Below are 23,605 nucleotides of genomic sequence, written 5' to 3'. Positions count from 1 at the left end.
TGCACACAAGGTGTTGTCAGGCGAAGCTCCAGCTGGCCCAGAGCAGCGTCAGGGTCCCGGCGTAGAGGGCCAGCACCATCAGGTAGAGGCGGAAGAGGAAGCGGTCCAGTTTGGTGCACAGTGCCAGCCATTCATCCTGAGACCAGGACTCGCCGTCCTCCTGGGAAAAGGCCGAGCGCAGGGAAAGCAGCTCCCGGAGGAGCCGCTCCAGGCTGGAGGGATTGTCCGGGACGTCAACCAGGGATTCCAGGTCCTCCCCCAGCGAGGCCTCTAACTCGTAATCTAGGGACCATGGGGTACAAGACACGATCAGTCAGACTCGATCCTTTCAACACCTGGTACCTCATCCTCTAATCCCCGCTTCAAAGCACCACCGTCACCTGGAATCTTGTCCGTCCCTAGTCGGTTCCACAGTGGAACCAGGAAGGGAGTAGCTATCAGTGCTATTAGGACCCCCCTCGGACCATAGGGCGCACCAGATCATAAGGCGCACTGCCGACGAGCGGGTCTATTCAGGTGTTTTTTCATACGCACCGGATTATAAATCACAGTAAAGGCATACTGAAATGCGATGTTCTTATTTAAACGGGGATAGCAGGTCCATTCTATGTGTCATACTTGATCATTTCGCGATATTGCCATATTTTTGCTGAAAAGATTTAGTAGAGAACATCGACGATAAAGTTCACAACTTTTGGTCGCTGATAAAAAAAAAAGCCTTGCCTGTACCGGAAGTAGCGTGACGTCACCGGTTGTGGAGCTCCTCACATCTGCACATTGCTTACAATCATGGCCACCAGCAGCGAGAGCGATTCGGACCGAGAAAGCGACGATTTCCCCATTAATTTGAGCGAGGATGAAAGATTTGTGGATGAGGAAAGTGAGAGTGAAGGACTAGAGGGCAGTGGGAGCGATTCAGATAGGGAAGATGCTGTGAGAGGCGGGTGGGACCTGATATTCAGCTGGGAATGACTAAAACAGTAAATAAACACAAGACATATATATACTCTATTAGCCACAACACAACCAGGCTTATATTTAATATGCCACATATTAATCCCGCATAACAAACACCTCCCCTTTCCCGTCCATATAACCCGCCAATACAACTCAAACACCCGCACAACACACTCAATCCCACAGCCCAAAGTACCGTTCACCTCCGTAAAGTTCATACAGCACATATATTTCCCCAAAGTCCCCAAAGTTACGTACGTGACATGCACATAGCGGCACGCACGTACGGGCAAGCGATCAAATGTTTGGAAGCCGCAGCTGCGTACTGCGTTACACATACAAATTAAACAAAATGCTTATGGCAACATTCTGGTTGCGTACTCACGGTACCGCGTCTGCGTATCCAACTCAAAGTCCTCCTGGTAAGAGTCTCTGTTGTCCCAGTTCTCCACAGGCCAATGGTAAAGCTTGACTGTCATCTTTCGGGAATGTAAACAATGAAACGCCGGCTACGTGTTTGTGTTGCTGCAGCCGGCCGCTAATACACCGCTTCCCACCTACAGCTTTCTTCTTTGCTGTCTCCATTGTTCATTGAACAAATTGCAAAAGATTCACCAACACAGATGTCCAGAATACTGTGGAATTTTGCGATGAAAACAGACGACTTAATAGCTGGCCACAACGCTGTCCCGAAATGTCCGCTACAATCCGTGACGTCACGCGCAGGCGTCATCATACCGAGACGTTTTCAGCTGGATATTTCGCGCAAAATTTAAAATTGCACTTTAGTAATCTAACCCGGTCGTATTGGCATGTGTTGCAATGTTAAGATTTCATCATTGATATATAAACTATCAGACTGCGTGGTCGGTAGTAGTGGCTTTCAGTAGGCCTTTAAAGTGGTCATATTATGATTTTTTTTCTAAATGTAAAACACTTCCTTGTGGTCTACATGACATGTAATGGTGGTTCTTTGGTCAAAGTGTTGCATAGATTATGTTTTACACATCATCTTCATCAGATTTAACCTGCTCAGTGGCCTAGTGGTTAGAGTGTCCGCCCTGAGATCGGTAGGCCGTGAGTTCAAACCCCGGCCGAGTCATTCCAAAGACTATAAAAATGGGACCCATTACCTCCCTGCTTGGCACTCAGCATCAAGGGTTGGAATTGGGGGTCAAATCACCAAAATGATTCCCGAGCGTGGCTACTGCTGCTGCTCACTGCTCCCCTCACCTCCCAATCTGATGCATCTGATACATCACTAAGCTTTAGAATTTGGGGAGACACTGCCCCTTAGTGTTTTGGAAGAGAATTACATGTAGTAAGTAAACAAACAAAGGCTCCTAATTTAGTCTGCTGACATATGCAGTAACATATTGTGTCATTTTCCATTCTATTATTTTGTCAACATTATTAAGGACAAGCGGTAGAAAATGAATCATTAATCTACTTGTTCATTTACTGTTAATATCTGCTTACTTTCTCTTTTAACATGTTCTATCTACACTTCTGTTAAAATGTAATAATCACTTATTCTTCTGTTTGGATGCTTTACATTCGTTTTGGATGATACCCCAAAATTGGGTATCAACCCGATACCAAGTAGTTACAGGATATTTCCTGAGTTTATAAACATAGTATACATTTAAAAAAAACGAAAGAAGATTTTATGATCCTAAAAAATATTGATGTAATTATGTAGTATCGACTAAATACGCTCCTGTACTTGGTATCATTACAGTGGATGTTAAGTGTAGATCCACCAATGGCATTTGTTCACATTGTGACGCCGGTGAGCTACGGTGTGTAGTGAAGCATGTTTAGCTATTCCTCGTCCTGCAGGGATGATACTTGTAAGAAACTTACTTTATTCGAGGATTAGTGATTTAGAAGAGCTAAAACACTGCAGACTGCGGATGGACTTTAGCCGCTAGCTAGTTAGCCATTTCTTAAAGCACCTCTTCCTGAGGGCGTTTCCGTGTCATAGCTTCACCTTTGTCATTAGTTTTTATGCCAAAATGCGTCCGTTCTCCCTTTTCTGTCTACACACTGTGTCTGCTTGTAAGTACTCTGTGATTGTGCGCTGCCGAACATGCTCGTAATGCTCATAAACCAGCAATGACACAACGTGGTACTACCGAATATGATGCATTAGTATCACAGTACTATACTAATACTGGTATACCGTACAACCCTAAACCAAACCTTGACTTCTCGCGTTAACTTTACCTCCAGATGGGTTGAGCTGGTCGAGGGTCCCGGTGGAGGTCAAAGTGCTCTCCGTGAGGCCGTACCTGTCCAAGAGGCAGGCCGACACCGACAGTTCCCGCACCTCCTTCTCACCGTGGTGGAGCAGCTTCACCACCAGGATGGACTTGATCAGGCTGAGCATGAGCATGGCCATGCACACGGCGAAGAACACACCTTGACACAGAGGGGATTCAGGGTTCGAGGGAGTTCAGAGGCGGACACGTGAGAGTCACCCTGCCTATGAGCGGCGTGGCGAGCGCGGTGGCGGGCAGGTCGTCCGTCAGGTTGACCCGGAAGACGGTGTAGCCCAGCAGCGTGCTGATCTTGAAGACCACGCGGGTGCCGCTGCTCACGGGGAGGTAGAAGCCCATCACGTCCACTATCATGAGGAAGATGCTGGGAATGAGGAGGCCGACCACGTACAGCAGGGGGCGCCGTCGGATTAAGACCTGCAACGCAAAGTCAGTACTGGCAACTCTGAACCATACCTAATCTTTTGAACAGGATCTGGTTTTGCAAGAGGTCTAAGAAGTATTTGGGATGAGTACCATTCACATTTGATACGGTACACTGGGAATTGATCATTTTTGGTATTTTTTAAATGTTAATTTTTTGAGGATAACATTTTATTTTCTAATGCAACATTTGAAATGATAATTTATCACCACGTTTGAGTCTCATTTGCAATGCTCCAAGAAATTGGGTCGCAGTACAGTAAGTAGTTTAACTAGGAAGTAGCTTTTTCCGGGAAGGTGAGTGTGTTATGTTGCGCCCTACAAAGTGTTTGTACTGCAAGCATTGTGCTTGTTACACACCAGCTGTTTGATTTAAACATTGGTCTTAGTTGTCATTTTCATTACCAAATTTAGAGGTGTTAGACTTAGACTTGGACTAAGACAAACTTTATTGATCCACAAGGAAAAATTGTTCCACACAGTTGCTCAGTTACAACGGATGGAAAGGATTGATTGATTGATTGATTGATTGAAACTTTTATTAGTAGATTGCACAGTACAGTACATATTCCGTACAATTGACCACTAAATGGTAACACCCGAATAAGTTTTTCAACTTGTTGAAGTTAATGAATTCATGATAAGGTTGGAAAGGATAACGCACAGTTAAAAAGAGGGCGAAAACAAAAAATATAAAGTAGACTAAAAATTTAGCATAGTAGCAATATAAAATATAACATATATGTAAAATGTACATATTATATATACAGTATATAATAAATACTGATATATTATATTATCATATTATATTATATTTGTGGTTGTTGAAATCGCCATGTAAAATCGCCAATTGTAGCCGGTCTACGGCAAATCCACTGCACATTAGCATCAAGCTAGCGCACTTTGGAAGAGATGGAGCCTAACTTTACGTAGCATACGTTGGTGTTGGAAATTGCAACATTATTTAGAGGGAGGTTGGCCGAGTCCACCCTTGAGTACTGCTTGAGTTATTTTTTCCTTAAGCCGGTGTTTAGTCTGCAACCGGGCGTGACGTCACGTGTGACAAAGGTATCGAAATATGGCACCCTTTGATTTTACGTGAACCAATACCCGCAAGTACCAACGGAAAGTACAGAATTCGGTACCCATCCCGTGTTCATATTATGCATAATGAATATAAGCAACCATATATGGACATGTTCACATGTTAATCAGATTTTAAGTGAAGTTATGTCGGTCTGTAGAGGTTGCCCTCTCGTGGGTTCTTCAGACCACCACACACTGCCAGGAGAGCCCGGAATTCTGGGTATAACACTGTTTTATTTTTCTCAAATCGTGCAAAGTCTTTTGCTTTTCAGCAAAGTGTCTTTTCTGTGTCTGTGTCTCTCAGCAGCACCTCCAACTCCAACTACTCGTCTCATCACGGCTGCTGCTAATAAAGGCAACCGGTGATTAGATAACAAGGCACACCTGTCGCTGTCTTCGAGGCCGGTCCTGACACACCCCGTTCCGCGGCAGACCCGCAGGCCACGCTCCCCTCCACACGGTCTTTACTAAAAATGGGGATTCCTTACATTAGGGGTCTTGAACATTTACTAGATCTGGACCCCTAAACTGATATTACAGTATATATCGCCGTATCGCGCTAATTGCTAACTATCCTAAATGCCAACATGAATATAATAATGTAATAATTCATTCATGTGAGCAGGGTGGCCACTGCCATTTCTAAACTACACTTCAGTATTTTGGATTAATGTTAATTTGTATTTAAAGACATTTCCATTTGTGGGGAAAAAAACAAGGGAATATAAAATATTTTTTTTTACCAAAAACTGTAATCAACCAAAAATGTCATACCCTTCCTGTCCCCTCTGCAGACCCCCTCGGGGTATTTAACCGATACCACTGCCAAATCTGTACTTTTGAAGAGCCCCCGGTGCTACAACGGTAGAAAAAAAGGGGAAAACATACTAATTAAGCATTTTTAAATTTTTGATGCCATTTTGCGACATGCAAGTTGAACCATATATGAATTTAATACCTCAGTAATTAAAAAGAAATCCACAAAAAAAATATTTTTGTTAATTAATTACTAATATACACATCCCTGCTCATATTTAGGGACTATTTTCTTGCATGCATGGCTGTAGTGTGGATGTGAAGTATGAATAATTTATTTTCTTAGTATTTATTGATTTTATATATTTTTATGGGCCCCGTTTAAACTTGTGCTTTTAAAATAAATGTTGTTGTATTTATTTTAGTGCTGTCGAGGGATTTTTTTAATAGATTAATCACACTTTTGAATTTTGATTATTCACTTTTTTTGTGTTCATTCCTAGTTTTGATGCCTTCAGTGCATACTTGCCAACCCTCCCGTTTTTAGCGGGAGAATCCCGGTATTCAGCGCCTCTCCCGACAACCTCCCGGCAGAGATTTTCTCCCGACAAACTCCCGGTATTCAGCCGGAGCTTGAGGCCCCGCCCCCTCCAGCTCAATGCGGACCTGAGACTGAGTGGGGACAGCCTGTTCTCACGTCCGCTTTCCCACAAAATAAACAGCTTGCCTGCCCAATGACGTCATAACATCTAGGGCTTTTAGAGAGTAGAGTGCACAACTGCGCACACAACAAGGAGACGAAGCAGAAGAACGAGGAAATTACAGACATGGCGACACCGTCGACGAGCAAGATGAAGAAATACGCTTGCAAGTTCCAAAACGAATGGAAAGAAGAATTTCAGTTCATCCAGGACAGTTCGAAGGGGAAGGTGTATGTTGCCTGTAAATATGTGGAACAGACTTCTCCATTGAACACGGTGGCCGAAATGATATACTCATCATGAACGGAGAAGTTAAACAGGGCAATACTGCCATCTAATGGATAGCCACCGGAACACTGAAATTCAAGTATTTATTTTATGTAAATAAAATATATATATATATACCTAGAATTCACTGAAAGTCAAGTATTTCATACATATATATATATATATATATATATATATATATATATATATATATATATATATATATATATATATATATATATATATATATATATATATATATATATATATATATATGTATATATATGTATATATATATATATATGTATATATATATATATATATATATATATATATATATATATATATATATGTATATATATGTATATATATATATATATGTATATATATATATATATATATATATATATATATATATATATATATATATATGTATATATATATATATATATATATATGTATATGTATATATATATATATATATATATGTATATATATATATATATATATATATATATATATATATATATGTATATATATATATATATATGTATATATATATATATATATATATGTATATATATATATATATATGTATATATATATATATATATATATATATATATATATATATATATATATATATATATATATATATATATATATATATATATGTATGCATATATATATATATATATATATATATATATATATATATATATATATATATATATATATATATATATATATATATATATATATATATATATATATATGTATGTATATATATATATATATATATATGAAATACTCGAGTTGGTGAATTCTAGCTGTAAATAACCACGCCCCCAAACACGCCCCACGCCCCCACCCACCCACCTCCCGATTTTGGAGGTCTCAAGGTTGGCAAGTATGCTGCAGTGACAATCTACAATGTAAATAGCCATGAAAATAAAGAAAACGCATTGTATATAATATTTTTTTTAGCATTATTTTTATATATATATATATATATATATATATAAAAATATCATGATGACCCCTGCATACCGTATTTTTCTGACTATAAGTCGCAGTTTTTTTTTTCATAGATTGGCCGGGCTCCAGTGCAACTTATATATGTTTTTTTCCTTCTTTATTATGCATTTTCGGCAGGTGCGACTTATACTCCGGTGCGACTTATACTCCGAAAAATACGGTACTTTTCAGTATGCGACTCTTGGTGGAAAAAATTAGGACACCCCTGAACTAAAGCATCAAAAGTATTGATATTTTGATTTGAGAATCGATATTACAGCATAAAGATTTGGTATCGGCGGTATCGATATTTCAGTATCGACCCACACATCACTACTTACAAGACGTTTCTTGTTGCAGGGATCTTACTCTGCATTTATTTAGCACCATACTGAGGTTACTTCCCCACCCCAGTCTGTTTACTACCGTTAATGTCGAGAAGCGAGTTTCAAAAGCCATCCCTGGTGTTTACAGATGATGCACTATTGACATAAACGTCCTTGTTTGAAAATACGCAGCGGTCATCCATGAACAACTCCTCCGCCAAACGCCCCTTGGCGCTTCGAGCTGCATAAATAGCAGTCGTCGCAGCTCTCCACCTGCGAAAGGGCCGTGGGGCCGTTCGCCTCGCCGCTAACAAGACGTCCATTGATCAGGCAGGCGCTGAGACAGCCTCATTATGGTCGCTCGCCCTCTCCCTGTCTATCAGAGCCTCTCTTCTTCTTCTTCTTCTTCTTCTTCTTCTCGCCACCTACTAACAGGCCGGGCCTCATCATTTGGCATTAGCTCGTCGAAGGTCTCAGCAAATCGCGTTACGCTTCTTTCACCTGTCAATGGTTTGTTGTGCTTTTATGCATTTTACTCTTATGGAGTATCCGTGTGTAATGTGGAGTACACAGAAATCGTACTCGAGTAAGAGTGACATTACTTGACTTTACTGTGAGTCAAAGTACAAAGTGATTACCAGTTAGTAGTGAATTTGTGTCTTCATTACGAAAGTTTTTCTTGGACACTGCATTTATGTAACTGACTTTTTGCGTTTGAACTTTGGGAATTAAACTGACAATTTATTTGAATAAAAATTCAGTGTAAAAAATAAAACATTCAGCGTCTAAAAATGTTGTGTTTAAAAAAAAAAATGTAATCAAATGTTCCGCTCATACCTTTTTGAGTTTTTTATAGCAAAGAATGAAGGAAATAGAGTGAACCCTCTTGTCCACGGAGGGCCAAATGGGACACAATTAAATAAATAAATGCATCTGTGTCATTTTTAATCAAATGATTAAATACATCATTAAATCCTGAAATAATAAAATCATAATTAAGCTGACAACTTAATTGAATAAGAATTCAGTGAAAAAAAATTTAGTGTAAAAGAAATAAATACATTCAGCGTGTAAAAAAAAAAAAAAAGTAATCAAATGTTCCCTTCCCCATTTCTGACATTTCCTGAAAGTTTAATCAAAATGTGCCTTTTACTTTTTGAGTTATTTTGGGGGGAATGAAAGAAACAGAGTGAACCCTCTCGTCAGTCACTAGCATACACACACACACACGCACACACACACACACACACACACACACACACACACACACACACACACACACACACACACACACACACACACAGTGACTCATAATTAAATAAATAAATACATCTTTAAATACATAATTACTTAAAGGTGTCATTTTTAATCAAATAATTGAATACATCATTAAATCCTGAAATAATAAAATCATAATTAAGCTGACAATTTAATTGAATAAGAATTCAGTGTATAAAAATTTTGTGTAAAAAAAAAAAAACACTCAGCATGTAAAAAAAACAGTAATCAAATGTTCAATTCCCCATTTCTGACATTTCCTGAAAGTTTAATCAAAATGTGCCTTTTACTTTTTGAGTTATTTTGGGGGGAATGAAAGAAACAGAGTGAACCCTCTCGTCAGTCACTAGCATACACACACACACACACACAAACGTGCACACACACGTGTACACACACACACACACACACACACACACACACACACACAATGACTCATAACGTTAACGTAAAGTAACGTAGTAGAAATGATCCGCATCAACCCCAAAATATAATCAAATGTCTTTTTTTATCCCATTTTGGACAGTTCCTAAAAATTTGATTAAAAATCCGCCCATATATTTTGGAGTTTTCTATAGTAAAGAATGAAATAAATTGAATGAACCCGCTTGTCTATGGAGGGCCAAATTGGACACAATTTTATAAATAAATGCATCTTTAAATAAATAATTACTTAAATGTGTAATTTGTCATTTTTAATCAAATAATTGAATAAATCATTAAATCCTGAAATAATAAAATCATAATTTAATCATGAAATATCTAATTTATAAAGCAACGAAGTAAATAATTGCTTTATTAAATAATAAAATACAATTTTACAATAAATAAATTGACATGTGTAAAAAAAAATGTAATTCCAATTATAATTCATTAAGGACACATTTAGGCAGCTATTTTAAAAAGTACAAAGTGATTACCAGTTAGTAGTGAATTACAAAAGTTTTTCTTGGACACTGCATTTATGTAACTGACTTTTTGCATTTGAATTTTGTGAATTAATTTTTCTACATCAAATTAAGCTGACAATGTAATTGAATAAAAATTCAGTGTAAAAAATAAAACATTCCACATATAAAAATTTTGTGTAAAAAAAAAATGTAATCAAATGTTCCTCCCATACTTTTTTGAGTTTTTTATAGTAAAGAATGCAAGAAATTGAGTGAGCCCTGTGGAGGGCCAAATGGGACAAAATTAAATAAATAAATAAACTGATGAGTACAGTTTATCCAAAAAGTTTCTTAAGTAAATGTAACAAAGTAAAATTGTGTTTCCTCTCCACAGAAATATCAAGTAAAAGTAAAAAGTATGTGGATTAAAACTACTCTGACAAGTACAATTAATCCACAAAGTTACTTAAGTAAATGTAACAAAGTAAAAGTAGTGTTTCCTCTCCACAAAAATACTCATGTAAAAGTAAAAAGTATGTTGGATTAAAACTACTTTGACAAGTACAATTAATCGACAAAGTATACTTAAGTAAATGTAACAGAGTAAAAGTAGCGTTTCCTCTTCACAAAAATACTCTAGTAAAAGTAAAAAGTATGTTGGATTAAAACTACTTCGACACTTTTGTACAGTTTATCCACAAAGTTACTTCAGTAAATATAATAGAGTAAAAGTAGTGTTTCCTCTTCACAAAAGTACTCAAGTAAAAGTAAAAAGTATGGTCAATTAAAACTACTCTGACAAGTACAATTTATCCCAAAAAGTTATTGAAGTAAATGTAATAGAGTAAAAGTAACGTTTTTTCTTCACAAAAATACTTAAGTAAAAGTAAAAAGTATGATTAAAGTTAAAGTACCAATGATTGTCACACACACACACACTAGGTGTGGCGAAATTATTCTCTGCATTTGACCAATCACCCTTGATCACCCCCTGGAAGGTGAGGGGAGCAGTGGGCAGCAGCAGCGGCCACGCCCTGGAATAATTTTTGGTGGCTTAAAACTACTTTAAAAAGTACATTTAATCCACAAAGTCACTTAAGTAAATGTAACAGAGTAAAAGTAGTGTCTTTTTCACCAAAATACTCAAGTTAAAGTAGAAAGTATGTTGGATTAAAACTACTCTGATGAGTACAGTTTATCCAAACAGTTGCTTGAGTAAATGTAACAGAGTAATATAGTGTTTATTTTTCGCCAAAAAAACTCAGGTAAAAGTAAAAAGTATGTGGAATTAAAACTACTCTGACAGGTACAATATATCCACAAAGTTACTCCATTTACTGTAATGGAGTAAATGTAAGGCGGTACTAACACCTCTATTGGAGTAGGACGTAGCGTAATAATTCAAAAAATTAAGAGTGAAAACTATTACAGTTTACACATAGTACAGCAAATACCGCAGTAATATCACACAACATAAACATACTTTAGTGCTGAATCAGAGCCGCCAATGTTTCTCTGCAACCAATTTTGAGTGCTTATTGTTACCGCACGCAATAATGGAGGAGGCTCAATTAATAGTGTGACGCATGGGCGGAAGTGAGGATTCTTTCAAAATAAAATGGATGTAATGTCAAACAAATGTACTAAGTTTACCCCTTATAACAGACCTGGGCATTCTGCGGCCCGCGGGCCACATCCGGCCCTTTGTGCATCCCTGTCCGGCCCGCGTGAGGCCAATCATAAATTACAAAATACATTTTAAAAAGTATCTATGTCGAGTGTGCAATACAACGGTGCTGCTTTTGTTTTGAAAAGCGTTATTTGTATTACTTCCGTGTGGACGTATGCTCGTGCGCGATTGTGAGTGAATGTGAACAGCGGCAATCACAAATTACAAAATGAATTTTAAAAAACATCTATGTCGTGCGTTTCAATACAACTGTGCTATGCTTTTATTTTGAAAAGTGTTATTTATGAGCGTATGTCCATGTGTAACCTGTGAGTGAAGGTGCACAGCGACAAGTGATGCCCGGTTATCCCAGAGACGTTAAAAAGAGAAAAGTTGATGACGAATGCCGTGTTTTCAACAAGACATGGACTGCCAAGTATTTCTTTACAGAAATTAAAGGTAAAGCCGTGTGCTTAATTTGTGGTACACAGCATGCTGTGTTTAAAGAATATCATTTGAATCGCCACTACACGACGAAGCACGAGGAAAAGTAGCGGAATCTGTCTGATGAAGAACGCGCAAGGGAGGCTGATGCGTTGATGGTAAAACTGCAAACCCAACAAGGACTTTTTGCCAAATTTCAAACCCCCAGAGATGCAGCCGTCAGGACAAGTTTCGTAATTTCTCACAAAATCGCCAGAAAAAGTAAGGCGTTTTCTGACGGAGAGTTTATTAAGGAGTGCTTATTGGACTTTGTTGCGCTGATATGCCCGGAGAAGAGGGGCACATTTGAGAACGTGTCACTCTCCCGACGCACTGTAACGAGGCGGGTTGAGACCATCGCTGGAAACTTGGTGCTTCAGCTGAAGAACAGAACGGCCAACTTTGACTGTTTTTCGCTGGCTTTGGATGAGAGCTGCGATGTACGTAACACCGCTCAGCTGCTCATCTTCTTACGTGGGATAACTGCAGACATTCAAATCACGGAGGAGCTGGCAGCCATGCAGTCAATTAAAGAGACAACCACAAGTAATGACTTGTTCACATAGGTAAATGCCTGTTTGGACATGTTAGGACTGAAATGGGACAAGCTGGCAGGTGTGACAACAGATGGTTGTCCAAATCTGACGGGGAAAAATGTTGGATGCAGGATAAAGTGACAGAAATTGACATTTTTGCATTGTATTATACATCAGGAAGTGTTGTGTGAGACAGTGTTAAAAATAAAACCATCAAAAGCAATCTGCTTTTGTATGAAGTTAAATTAGGTTAAATGAAATTATTATTATTATTATTATTATTATTTATCTTACGGTATATCAAATATAATTTGAGCAAAATTTTATTGAAATATTGTCGGTGTGGCCCTCCAGCAGTGCTCAGGTTGCTCATGCGGCCCCTGGTAAAAATTAATTGCCCACCCCTGCCTTATAATAATAGGGGAGGGCATCAAAATTACAACGGTTTCTCCCTGAAGCTGTTAGTAGAAGAAGTAGTCACGCACATGGAAGCCGACGTGGGCGTAGTCGGCGCCGTCCTGTTGTAGGCGCCAGTAGCGTGACGGTACGGACAGCAGCTCCCACTCGCCGTCATTCATGAACTCCCTCTGATCAGTAGCGATGTCTTCGGCGCTCCTCCACAGAGCCAGGTCAATTTCCATCACTGGAGAAGAGAAGGAGGCGGGAAAAAGGAGGACGACGATGAGACGGAAGAAAGAAAAATGATAATCACGGCAGTTAATGTTTTTTTTTTTTAGATGTTTTACGTCTCAGAATGTTTTCCGAACCACTACGAATGCAGCTGAGATAGGCTCCAGCACACACCGCGACCCCAAAAGGGACAAGCGGTAGGAAAAGGATGGATGGATGGAAAAACTCATCCCACTGGGTTGAGTTTTTCCTTGCCCTGATGTGGGATCTGAACCGAGGATGTCGTTGTGGCTTGTGCAGCCCTTTGAGACACTTGTGATTTAGAGCTATATAAATAAACATTGATTGATTGATTGATTGATGGATGGATAGTTGAACTCCAATTTTAATAGGACGTTAGGACTGTATTATATGATAATAATGCAAGGTGTAGACTATGAGCGCAACAATATTTTGGATGAATATGATTACTTTGCGGTGTACTTTCTGGTCCTCTTTGTCATTATCATCATTATTATTGTCGCCATTTTGTGCAGCATTTCTTCACTATGCAAACCACTGCATCGCATTCAGAGATGTATTGTTTGATTGATTGATTGAAACTTTTATAAGTAGATTGCACAGTACAGTACATATTCCGTACAATTGACCACTAAATGGTAACGCCCGAATAAGTTTTTCAACTTGTACACGTATCGATTTGAAAATGTTACTATTATCGTGACCGAAATGATCACAGTTATCATCGTGGTTAAATGTGCTTAAAAATATGCTATAAGTTTTTTTCAATAACTACAATAAATAGTAGGGGTGTAAAAAAAAAAAAAAAAAAATTTGAATGAATCCCGATTCTTACTTGTAATGATTTTTAATTGATTTTAAAAAAATCTATAATTATTTTATTTTTATTTTTATTTTATTTTTATTATTATTTTTTTAATCTGTCCTGTAGAGCCACTCAGGCAAATAATTTAGTTAATGTATATGCCCATATCTGCTTTACAGATTTACTTTAGAAAAGAGAAGTGTTAGATACTTTTATGTTGCCTTTTTTGTATTTGACTTTATTAAATCCATCCATCCATTTTCTATCGCTTTTGGTATAATTTTATTAAGTTTATTTTAAGGGATATGAAAAATTATCAGACCCTGTTTATGGAGGAATGTAGTTAATCATAGAACTGGCAACCAACGTTATTAAAAAGTATTGATTTTGAAACGAGAATCGTTTTGAATTGAGAATCGATTCTGAATGGAATCATTAACCCCAAGAATCGAATCGAATTATGTGGTGCCCAAAGATTCACAGCCCTAATTTAAATAGACACACTTAGAAAAGCCAGTATTTTGATTGTTTTGTGTTTCTCATGACCGTGTTTTTTTCTTAGTATTTTATCTGTTTTAATGGCTAAGCTTTTATTGTTTTAAATATTAGTTTGTAGGTTTATTTTTAAAAAAAAGTGTGTATCAAATACAAAACCCAAAACCAGTGAAGTTGACACGTTGTGTAATTCGTAGATAAAAACAGAATACAATGATTTGCAAATCCTTTTCAACTTACATTCAATTGAATAGACTGCAAAGACAAGATATTTAATGTTTGAACTGAGAAACTTAATTTTGTTTGCAAATAATCATTAACTTACAATTTAATGGCAAAAAAATTGGCACTGGGGCATTTTTACCACTGTGTTACATGACCTTTCCTTTTAACAACACCCAGTAAACGTTTGGGAACTGAGGAGACCAATTTTTGAAGCTTTTCAGGTGGAATTATTTCCCATTCTGGCTTGACGTACAGCTTAAGTTGTTCAACAGTCCGGGGGGTCTCCGTTGTGGTATTTTACGCTTCATAATGCGCCACACATTTTCAATGGGAGACAGGTCTGGACTACAGGCAGGCCAGTCTAGTACCTGCACTCTTTTACTATGAAGCCACGCTGTTGTAACACGTGGCTTGGCATTGTCTTGCTGAAATAAGCAGGGGCGTCCATGATAACGTTGCTTGGATGGCAACATACAATATGTTGTTCCAAAACCTGTATGTACCTTTCAGCATTAATTGTGCCTTTACAGATCTGTAAGTTACCCATGCCTTGGGCACTAAAACACCCCCATACCATCACAGATGCTGACTTTTCAACTTTGCGCCTATAACAATCTGGATGGTTCTTTTCCTCTTTGGTCCGTAGGACACGACGGCCACAGTTTCCAAAAACAATTTGAAATGTGGACTCGTCAGACCACAGAACACTTTTCCACATTGCATCAGTTCATCTTAGATGAGCTCGAGCCCAGCGAAGCCGGTGGCGTTTCTGGGTGTTGTTGATAAATGGCTTTCGCTTTGCATAGTAGAGTTTCAACTTGCACTTACAGATGTAGCGACAAACTGTAGTTACTGACAGTTGTTTTCTGAAGTGTTCCTGAGCCCATGTGGTGATATCCTTTACACACGGATGTCGGTTTTTGATGCAGTACTGCCTGAGGGATCGAACGTCACAGGCATTCAATGTTGGTTTTTAGCCTTGCTGCTTACGTGCAGTGATTTCTCCAGATTCTCTGAACCTTTTAATGATATTACGGACCATAGATGGTGAAATCCCTAAATTCCTTGCAAAAGTTTGTTGAGAAATTTTGTTCTTAAACTGTTGGACAATTTCCCACACATTTGTTGACAAAGTGGTGACCCTCGCCCCATCCTTGTTTGTGAATGACTGAGCATTTTATGGAAGCTGCTTTTAATTTAAAACGGTTATACAGACCGCCAGCAGTTTTAGCGCGCTCATCATTAATACGGTTTATCGTTACATCCTTAATCGCACTGTATTCTATTTATGGCTTCATGGTCGCCAATGGCACCCTAAAGTGGTGGCCTTACAAAATAAAATGCAAATACACGCACACAAAAAAAGCTAAACAATCCCAGTTGAGTATTTGTATATAATGTAGGCATTTGTCAGCGAACAATGTTTCAGTTAAACCAACACAGTGCGCAACAGAGGACATTGCGAATGGCTTGGGGAAATTTGTCGTTATGTTCTTATCAGTGACGGAGCAGGAAGAAGCTAGGACACCTGAGTGGAGCCAGCTGCGGAAGGTGAGGCTGCAGTTCTGCTTGTCGAAGGGGAAGGCGTACATCTCCAGGCTGCAGGCCAGCACCACCTGCATGGGCCGGTAGTTCTTCACCCAGCCCGAGGAGTTGACGTAGACGTACGGGATGGGCGCGGACGTGCCCTCGTCCACGCTGCACAAGCACACGAAGGACAAATGAAGGTCGGGGTACGACTAACCGAGTGGTCACGGGGGGTGTAGACGTACAACTCGCTGACGATGATGTCGGGTACCCAGATGGCGTCGGAAGACAGGGAAATCTCCTTGATGCCGTCAAATTCATCCGGGTCCCAAACCAGGAACTCATCAGCCCAGATCTGCAGAAGCAATTTGCCAAAATCCTTCACGTCGTACAGTAGGGGTGTCCAAAATGTGGACCGGGGGCCTATTGCGACCCGCAGCTCGAGTTTTATCGGGGAAAAAAACAGTAAAAATGTAAGAAAAAAGAGCAAAACGACATAATGTAATGAAAAAAGGCTGAAATGTTTGTACTAATTATTATTAATAACATATATTGTCACTTATAACGCAAAGCCAACACAAAGTTATGTCTTTAAATGCTGAATATATGATGTACGCCCCTGATCTAAAATATTAGAAACTCTCGAAAATTAAAATAAAATAAAAACTAAGTAGTCAGTTGAAAAATAAAATAAATTAAATAATACTATTAACTAATAAATGTATGAATTTGAAAAAATACAACAACTTAAATAATAAACATTGTTAAAAGTATAACTGAACATTAATATATTCATAAAGCAGAATTTTGGACACACTTGGTTGTGCAGTTACACAATCGTAATGATGTTGTTATAATTGTCATTATTATCAACATTATATTCGTACAGGAAAATGTCCACAACATGTTCTTAAAAAAAAACAACAGTAAAAATGGAAGAAAAAAGCAAAAAGATGTACTGTAATACAATGTGAAAAAGATGAAATTTTGATACCAATTATTGATAATAATATACATTGTCACTTGTAACACAAAGCCGACACAAAGTTTTGTCTTTAAATGCTGAGTATATAAAATATATAGAATATAAAATATTAGAAGCTCTCGAAATTAAAATAAAATAAAAACTAAATTGTCAGTGAAGAAATTAAATAAACAAAGAAAATAATACTATTACCTAATTAATTATTGAATTAAAAAAATTACAACAACGGAAATAATAAACAATGTTAAGAGTGTAACTGAACATTCCAATTTTCGTAAAGCAGAATTTTTGACGCCCCCTGTTGTGCAGTTACACAATCGTAACGTTCTTATTATCATTGTCATTATTATTATCATTATTATATTATATTAATACAGGAAAATGCCCACAACATACTGTTGAAAAAAACAACAGTAAAATGAAAGAAAATAAAGAGCAAAAAGATAAAAAGGTTATACTAATTTATAATAATAATGTACTTTGTCACTTATAACACAAAGTTATGTCTTTAAATGCTGAATATATGATGTTTAATTTTTTTACAAAAAGTTTGGATGCCCCTGAAATAAAATATTGGAAGCTTTCGAAATTAAAATAAAATAAAAATATAAACTAAGTAGTCAGTTAAAAAATTAAATACACAAACAAAATAATACAATTAACTAATTGAAGCAATGAATTTGAAAAATTACAACTGAAATAACAAACATTGTTAAAAGTATAGCTGAACAGTAAAGCAGAATTTTTGACACTGTAGGTTGTGCAGTTACACAATCGTAATGGTATTATTATCATTGTCAAAAATTTTAGAAAATGAGCAAAAAGATGTACAGTGACACAATGTGAAAATTGGGATATAGTTGTTATTAATAATATACTTTGTCACCTATAACATGAAGCTGACACATGTCTTTAAATAAACATGTTTGTATTTAGCATTTTTTTAATTAAAAAAAAATCTCAAAATGCCTTGGACTTTTGAGTATGCGGGCCCTGGTTGAAAACGTTAGAACAACCCTGTCGAACTGTATTTACAGTTTTTCATGCCGTACCTGTCTATACCAAATACTTGTGGTCACAGTCTGGGTTTTTCCGTCCTTAAACGAGAAAAACGGCGTTGAGGTCATTATATACGTTTGGGTTCTTTGTCTGCTTTTACGTGGACTTTACCACGTCCAGGATGGACTGTAGGATGAGGTCAACGTAGACGGTGGTGGCGCTGGTCCAGTTGTGAACGGGGCGGACTCCGCAGTCATACTTCCTCAGGAGGGTTCTGGTCAGCTGATTCAAAGCCGATCTTTGCGGCTTCTCCGGGACACTCTCAGCCAGATGGCCTTCAAGAGATAGATAGCAGCAGTGTTGCAGTAACTCAACATCTTTGTGGATCACCCCAGTAGGATTTATACATTAAGCCAGTTTTTTGTCTCGAGACCCCTTCCCACCCTGTATGGGTCCAGTACAGCTAAAATTCAATCTCCCAGCACTGCAGTACAGACTTTTTCATGCTGTAGCAAGTGTTGTTTTGGGCGATGTCCCATTAGGGACCCCTGCCTTATCTGGGAGACGACGTCCACTACTGTGGACATTTGTGTTTTGCATAACAGGGCTATTTTTTCCAAAATATGTAACGCTGACAAAATAAATACACCAAAAACTATTTAGGCCGAGACCGCAGACCTCTGCCAGACCCTACCTCTCAATAATAAAGTAAGTCCTGAATCTAGACGTGATCTTGATCAGACCCAAATTGTAATCATTTGTTCCTAATCCCATTTCCTGAAGGTTTCAGCAAAATGTGCTCATAACCTTTAGAGCAGGGGTCACCAACCTTTTTGAAACCAAGAGCTACTTCTTGGGTACTGATTAATGCGAAGGGCTACCAGTTTGATACACACTTAAATAAATTGCCAGAAATAGTCAATTTGCTCAATTTACCTTTACCTCTATGTTATTATTAATAATTAATGATATTTACACTTAATTGAACAGTTTAAAAGAGGAGAAAACACGAAAAAAATGACAATTAAATTTTGAAACATAGTTTATCTTCAATTTCGACTCTTTAAAATTCAAAATTCAACCGAAAAAAAGGAGAGAAAAACTAGCAATTTCGAATCTTTTTGAAAAAATAAAAAAAATAATTTATGGAACATCATTAGTAATTTTTCCTGATTAAGATTAATTTTAGAATTTTGATGACATGTTTTAAATAGGTTAAAATCCAATCTGCACTTTGTTAGAATATATAACAAATTGGACCAAGCTATATTTCTAACAAAGACAAATCATTATTTCTTCTAGATTTTCAAGAACAAAAATTTTAAAAGAAATCCAAAAGACTTTGAAATAAGATTTAAATTTGATTCTACAGATTTTCTAGATTTGCCAGAATAATTTTTTTGAATTTTAATCATAATAAATTTGAAGAAATATTTCACAAATATTCTTCGTTGAAAAAACAGAAGCTAAAATGAAGAATTAAATTAAAATGTATTTATTATTCTCTACAATAAAAAAAAAAAATTACTTGAACATTGATTTAAATTGTCAGGAAAGAAGAGGAAGAAATTTAAAAGGTAAAAATGTATATGTGTTTAAAAATCCTAAAATCATTTTTAAGGTTGTATTTTTTCTCTAAAATTGTTTTTCTGAAAGTTATAAGAAGCAAAGTAAAAAAAATAAATGAATTTATTTAAACAAATGAAGACCAAGTCTTTAAAATATTTTCTTGGATTTTCAAATTCTATTTGAGTTTTGTCTCTCTTAGAATTAAAAATGTCGACCAGCTTGATAGTAAATAAATACAATTTAAAAAATAGAGGCAGCTCACTGCTAAGTGCTGCTATTTGAGCTATTTTTAGAACAGGCCAGCGGGCTACTCATCTGGTCCTTACGGGCTACCTGGTGCCCGCGGGCACCGCGTTGGTGACCCCTGCTTTAGAGCAACAGCTCGAGTGAAGCCTTTTGACAGTCATCCAACGTCTTTGTCTCTGTGGGTGGAGGCGGGGAAGTTAATATACACACTCATAACGTAAACGTAAGGTGACGTAGTAGAAATAATCCAGCTGGGCCCAGAAATGTAATCAAATGTTCGTTTTCCCATTTCTGACATTTCCTGAAAGTTTAATGAAAATGTGCCTTTAACTTTTTGAGTTATTTTTGGGGGAATGAAAGAAACAGAGCAAACCCTCTTGTCAGTCACAAGCATATAGACACACACACCCACACACATTCAAAGAAGTAGTGACTCGTAACGTTAACGTTAATCAAATGTCTTTTTTATCCCATTTTGGACGGTTCCAATTGTGATAAAAATCCGCCCATACCTTTTGGAGTTTTCTATAGTAAAGAATGAAAGAAATTGAGTGAACCTTCTTGTCTATGGAGGGCCAAATGGGACAAAATTAAATAAATAAATATACATCTTTAAATATTTATTTAAATGTGTAATTTTTTTTTAATCAAATAATTAAATAAATAATTAAATCCTGAAATAAAATCATAATTAAATCATGAAATATTTAATTCATGAAGCAATAAAGTAAATAATGAATTTATTAAATAATAAAATACAATATTACATTAAATAAATTGATATATGTAGTAACACATTTAATTCCAATTATAATTCATCAGGGACACATTTGTCTACGGAGGGCTAAATAGGACACAATTAAATCAATAAACAGCTTTAAATATAATTACTTAAATGTGTCATTAGTTAATTAAATCATTAAACATTGATATAATAAAATGGATAATTAATCAAATCTAGCAATATTTAATTCTTGAAGTAATGAAGTCAATAATTAGTAAATATATTAACTAATGAAATAACATTTGATATCAAATAAATTGACACATGTAATAACACATTTGTTCCGTTTTTTTATTCCAATTAAAATTAATTAACAACACTTTTGAGCAACGTTAAAACGTCCCATTTGGCCCTCCATAAATGTCAGTCATCCAATGCTGTGTCTCTGCGGGGCCACAATCATACACACACGTAGAAGTTAAAGCTCGTATCGTAAACAAAAGGTAACAAAGTAGAAATGATCCGAATCAGACCAAAATTGCATCAATTGTTCCTTATCACATATATTTCGGACATAACTCACTGACAGACAGGAAGGTATCAAATGTCCATTGCAGAGGACACTGTTCTCGGGAGGATCGTGCATATTGTACTATATCTACTTCACATGTAATTGGACAATATAAAAGCCAAATGTCACATTTTGTGAGTTGTGAAATTAAAGTGCTGAAAATGTCCATCCTAATGTTTTAGTCAAAACAGCAGCATCTTACCTGACAACAGCAACATCCAAATGAGAGGCATTAAGATTAAAATTCTCCTTGTCGTTCGCTTAAAAAAAACTAATTGATTAGCATAAGTATCTTCAGGTGAGTCATAAAGAGGAGCAAGAGCAGTGCGGAGTGAAGAGCAGCAACAATGACCAGGCTGGCCTGGTCGACATTTTGGTTTCACCCGATATTGATCTCCCAACACCCGAGTAAGCCGATACCGTCCACATCATAACAATGTTAAATGTTTGTTTACTGTTGCACACAGGGTCTAGTACCAAGTTCTAGGCCACTAAACACAGGCTCTTGACCTGTGTAAGTGACCATGAATAGCAACATTCATATATATATATATATATATATATATATATATATATATATATATATATATATATATATATATATATATATATATATATATATATATATATTTATTTATTTGTGTGTTTGTGGGTACGTATGTATGTATATGTATATATGTATATATATATATATATATATATATATATATATATATATATATATATATAAATATATATATATATATATATATATATATATATATATATATATATATATATATATATATATATATATATATATATATATATATATATATATATATGTATGTATGTATGTATGTATATATATATATATATATATATATATATATATATATATGTATGTATGTATGTATGTATGTATGTATGTAAGTGTATATATATATATATATATATATATATATATATATATATATATATATATATATATATATATATATATATATATATATATATATATATATATGTACACTACCGTTGAAAAGTTTGGGGTCACATTGAAATGTCCTTATTTTTGAAGGAAAAGCACTGTACTTTTCAATGAAAATAACTTTAAACTAGTCTTAACTTTAAAGAAATACACTCTATACATTGCTAATGTGGTAAATGACTGTTCTAGCTGCAAATGTCTGGTTTTTGGTGCAATATCTACATAGGTGTATAGAGGCCCATTTCCAGCAACTATCACTCCAGTGTTCTAATGGTACAATGTGTTTGCTCATTGGCTCAGAAGGCTAATTGATGATTGGAAAACCCTTGTGCAATCATGTTCATACATCAAAACAGTTTAGCTCGTTACAGAAGCTACAAAACTGACCTTCCTTTGAGCAGATAGAGTTTCTGGAGCATCACATTTGTGGGGTCAATTAAAAGCTCAAAATGCCCAGAAAAAGAGAACTTTCATCTGAAACTCGACAGTCTATTCTTGTTCTTAGAAATGAAGGCTATTCCACAAAATTGTTTGGGTGACCCCAAACTTTTGAACGGTAGTGTATATGTATGTATATATATATATATATACATACACTTACATACATACATACATACATACATACATATATATATATATATATATATATATATATATATATATATATATATATATATATATATATATATATATATATATATATATATATATATATATATATATATATATATATATATATATATATATATATATATATATAACACACAGTACAGACCAAAAGTTTGTACACATATTCTCATTTCAATGCGTTTTCTTTATTTTCATGACTATTTACATTGTAGATTGTCACTGAAGACATCAAAACTATGACACCTGTGAAGTGAAAACCATTTCAACAGAATGCCAAGAGTGTGCAAAACAGTAATCAGAGCAAAGGGTGGCTATTTTGAAGAAACTAGAATATGGAACATGTTTTCAGTTATTTCACCTTTTTACAGTACTTAACTCCACATAACAAAAAAAGGTGAAATAACTGAAAACATGTTTTATATTCTAGTTTGTAAATATTCATGAAAATAAAGAAAACCCATTGAATGAGAAGGTATATATATATATATACATATATATGTCGCTATTCATGGTGTGTTTGTGTGTGTGTTAGGAATC

At 36.0% G+C, this 23,605-nt stretch overlaps 1 protein-coding gene across 1 annotated transcript in view; it reads right to left on the bottom strand.

Annotated features, from left to right (window-relative positions):
• htr3b (5-hydroxytryptamine (serotonin) receptor 3B) overlaps positions 1 to 21,722 on the bottom strand; it is a 21,749-nt gene extending 27 nt beyond the window's left edge. The window contains 9 exon segments of the mRNA XM_062046545.1: positions 1 to 282; positions 3,187 to 3,434; positions 3,436 to 3,656; positions 13,157 to 13,314; positions 16,376 to 16,545; positions 16,620 to 16,729; positions 18,412 to 18,456; positions 18,530 to 18,693; positions 21,671 to 21,722. The exon segment at positions 1 to 282 is cut by the window's left edge and continues 27 nt beyond it. Coding sequence (XP_061902529.1) covers positions 17 to 282; positions 3,187 to 3,434; positions 3,436 to 3,656; positions 13,157 to 13,314; positions 16,376 to 16,545; positions 16,620 to 16,729; positions 18,412 to 18,456; positions 18,530 to 18,693; positions 21,671 to 21,701 — 1,413 coding nt within the window. The 5' untranslated portion in view covers positions 21,702 to 21,722 and the 3' untranslated portion in view covers positions 1 to 16.
• Positions 21,723 to 23,605: the final 1,883 nt, after the last annotated feature.

This window comes from Entelurus aequoreus, linkage group LG05, assembly GCF_033978785.1.
Source record: "Entelurus aequoreus isolate RoL-2023_Sb linkage group LG05, RoL_Eaeq_v1.1, whole genome shotgun sequence".
Classification (NCBI taxonomy): domain Eukaryota; kingdom Metazoa; phylum Chordata; class Actinopteri; order Syngnathiformes; family Syngnathidae; genus Entelurus; species Entelurus aequoreus.
This window is presented reverse-complemented; position numbering and strand designations above follow the sequence as displayed.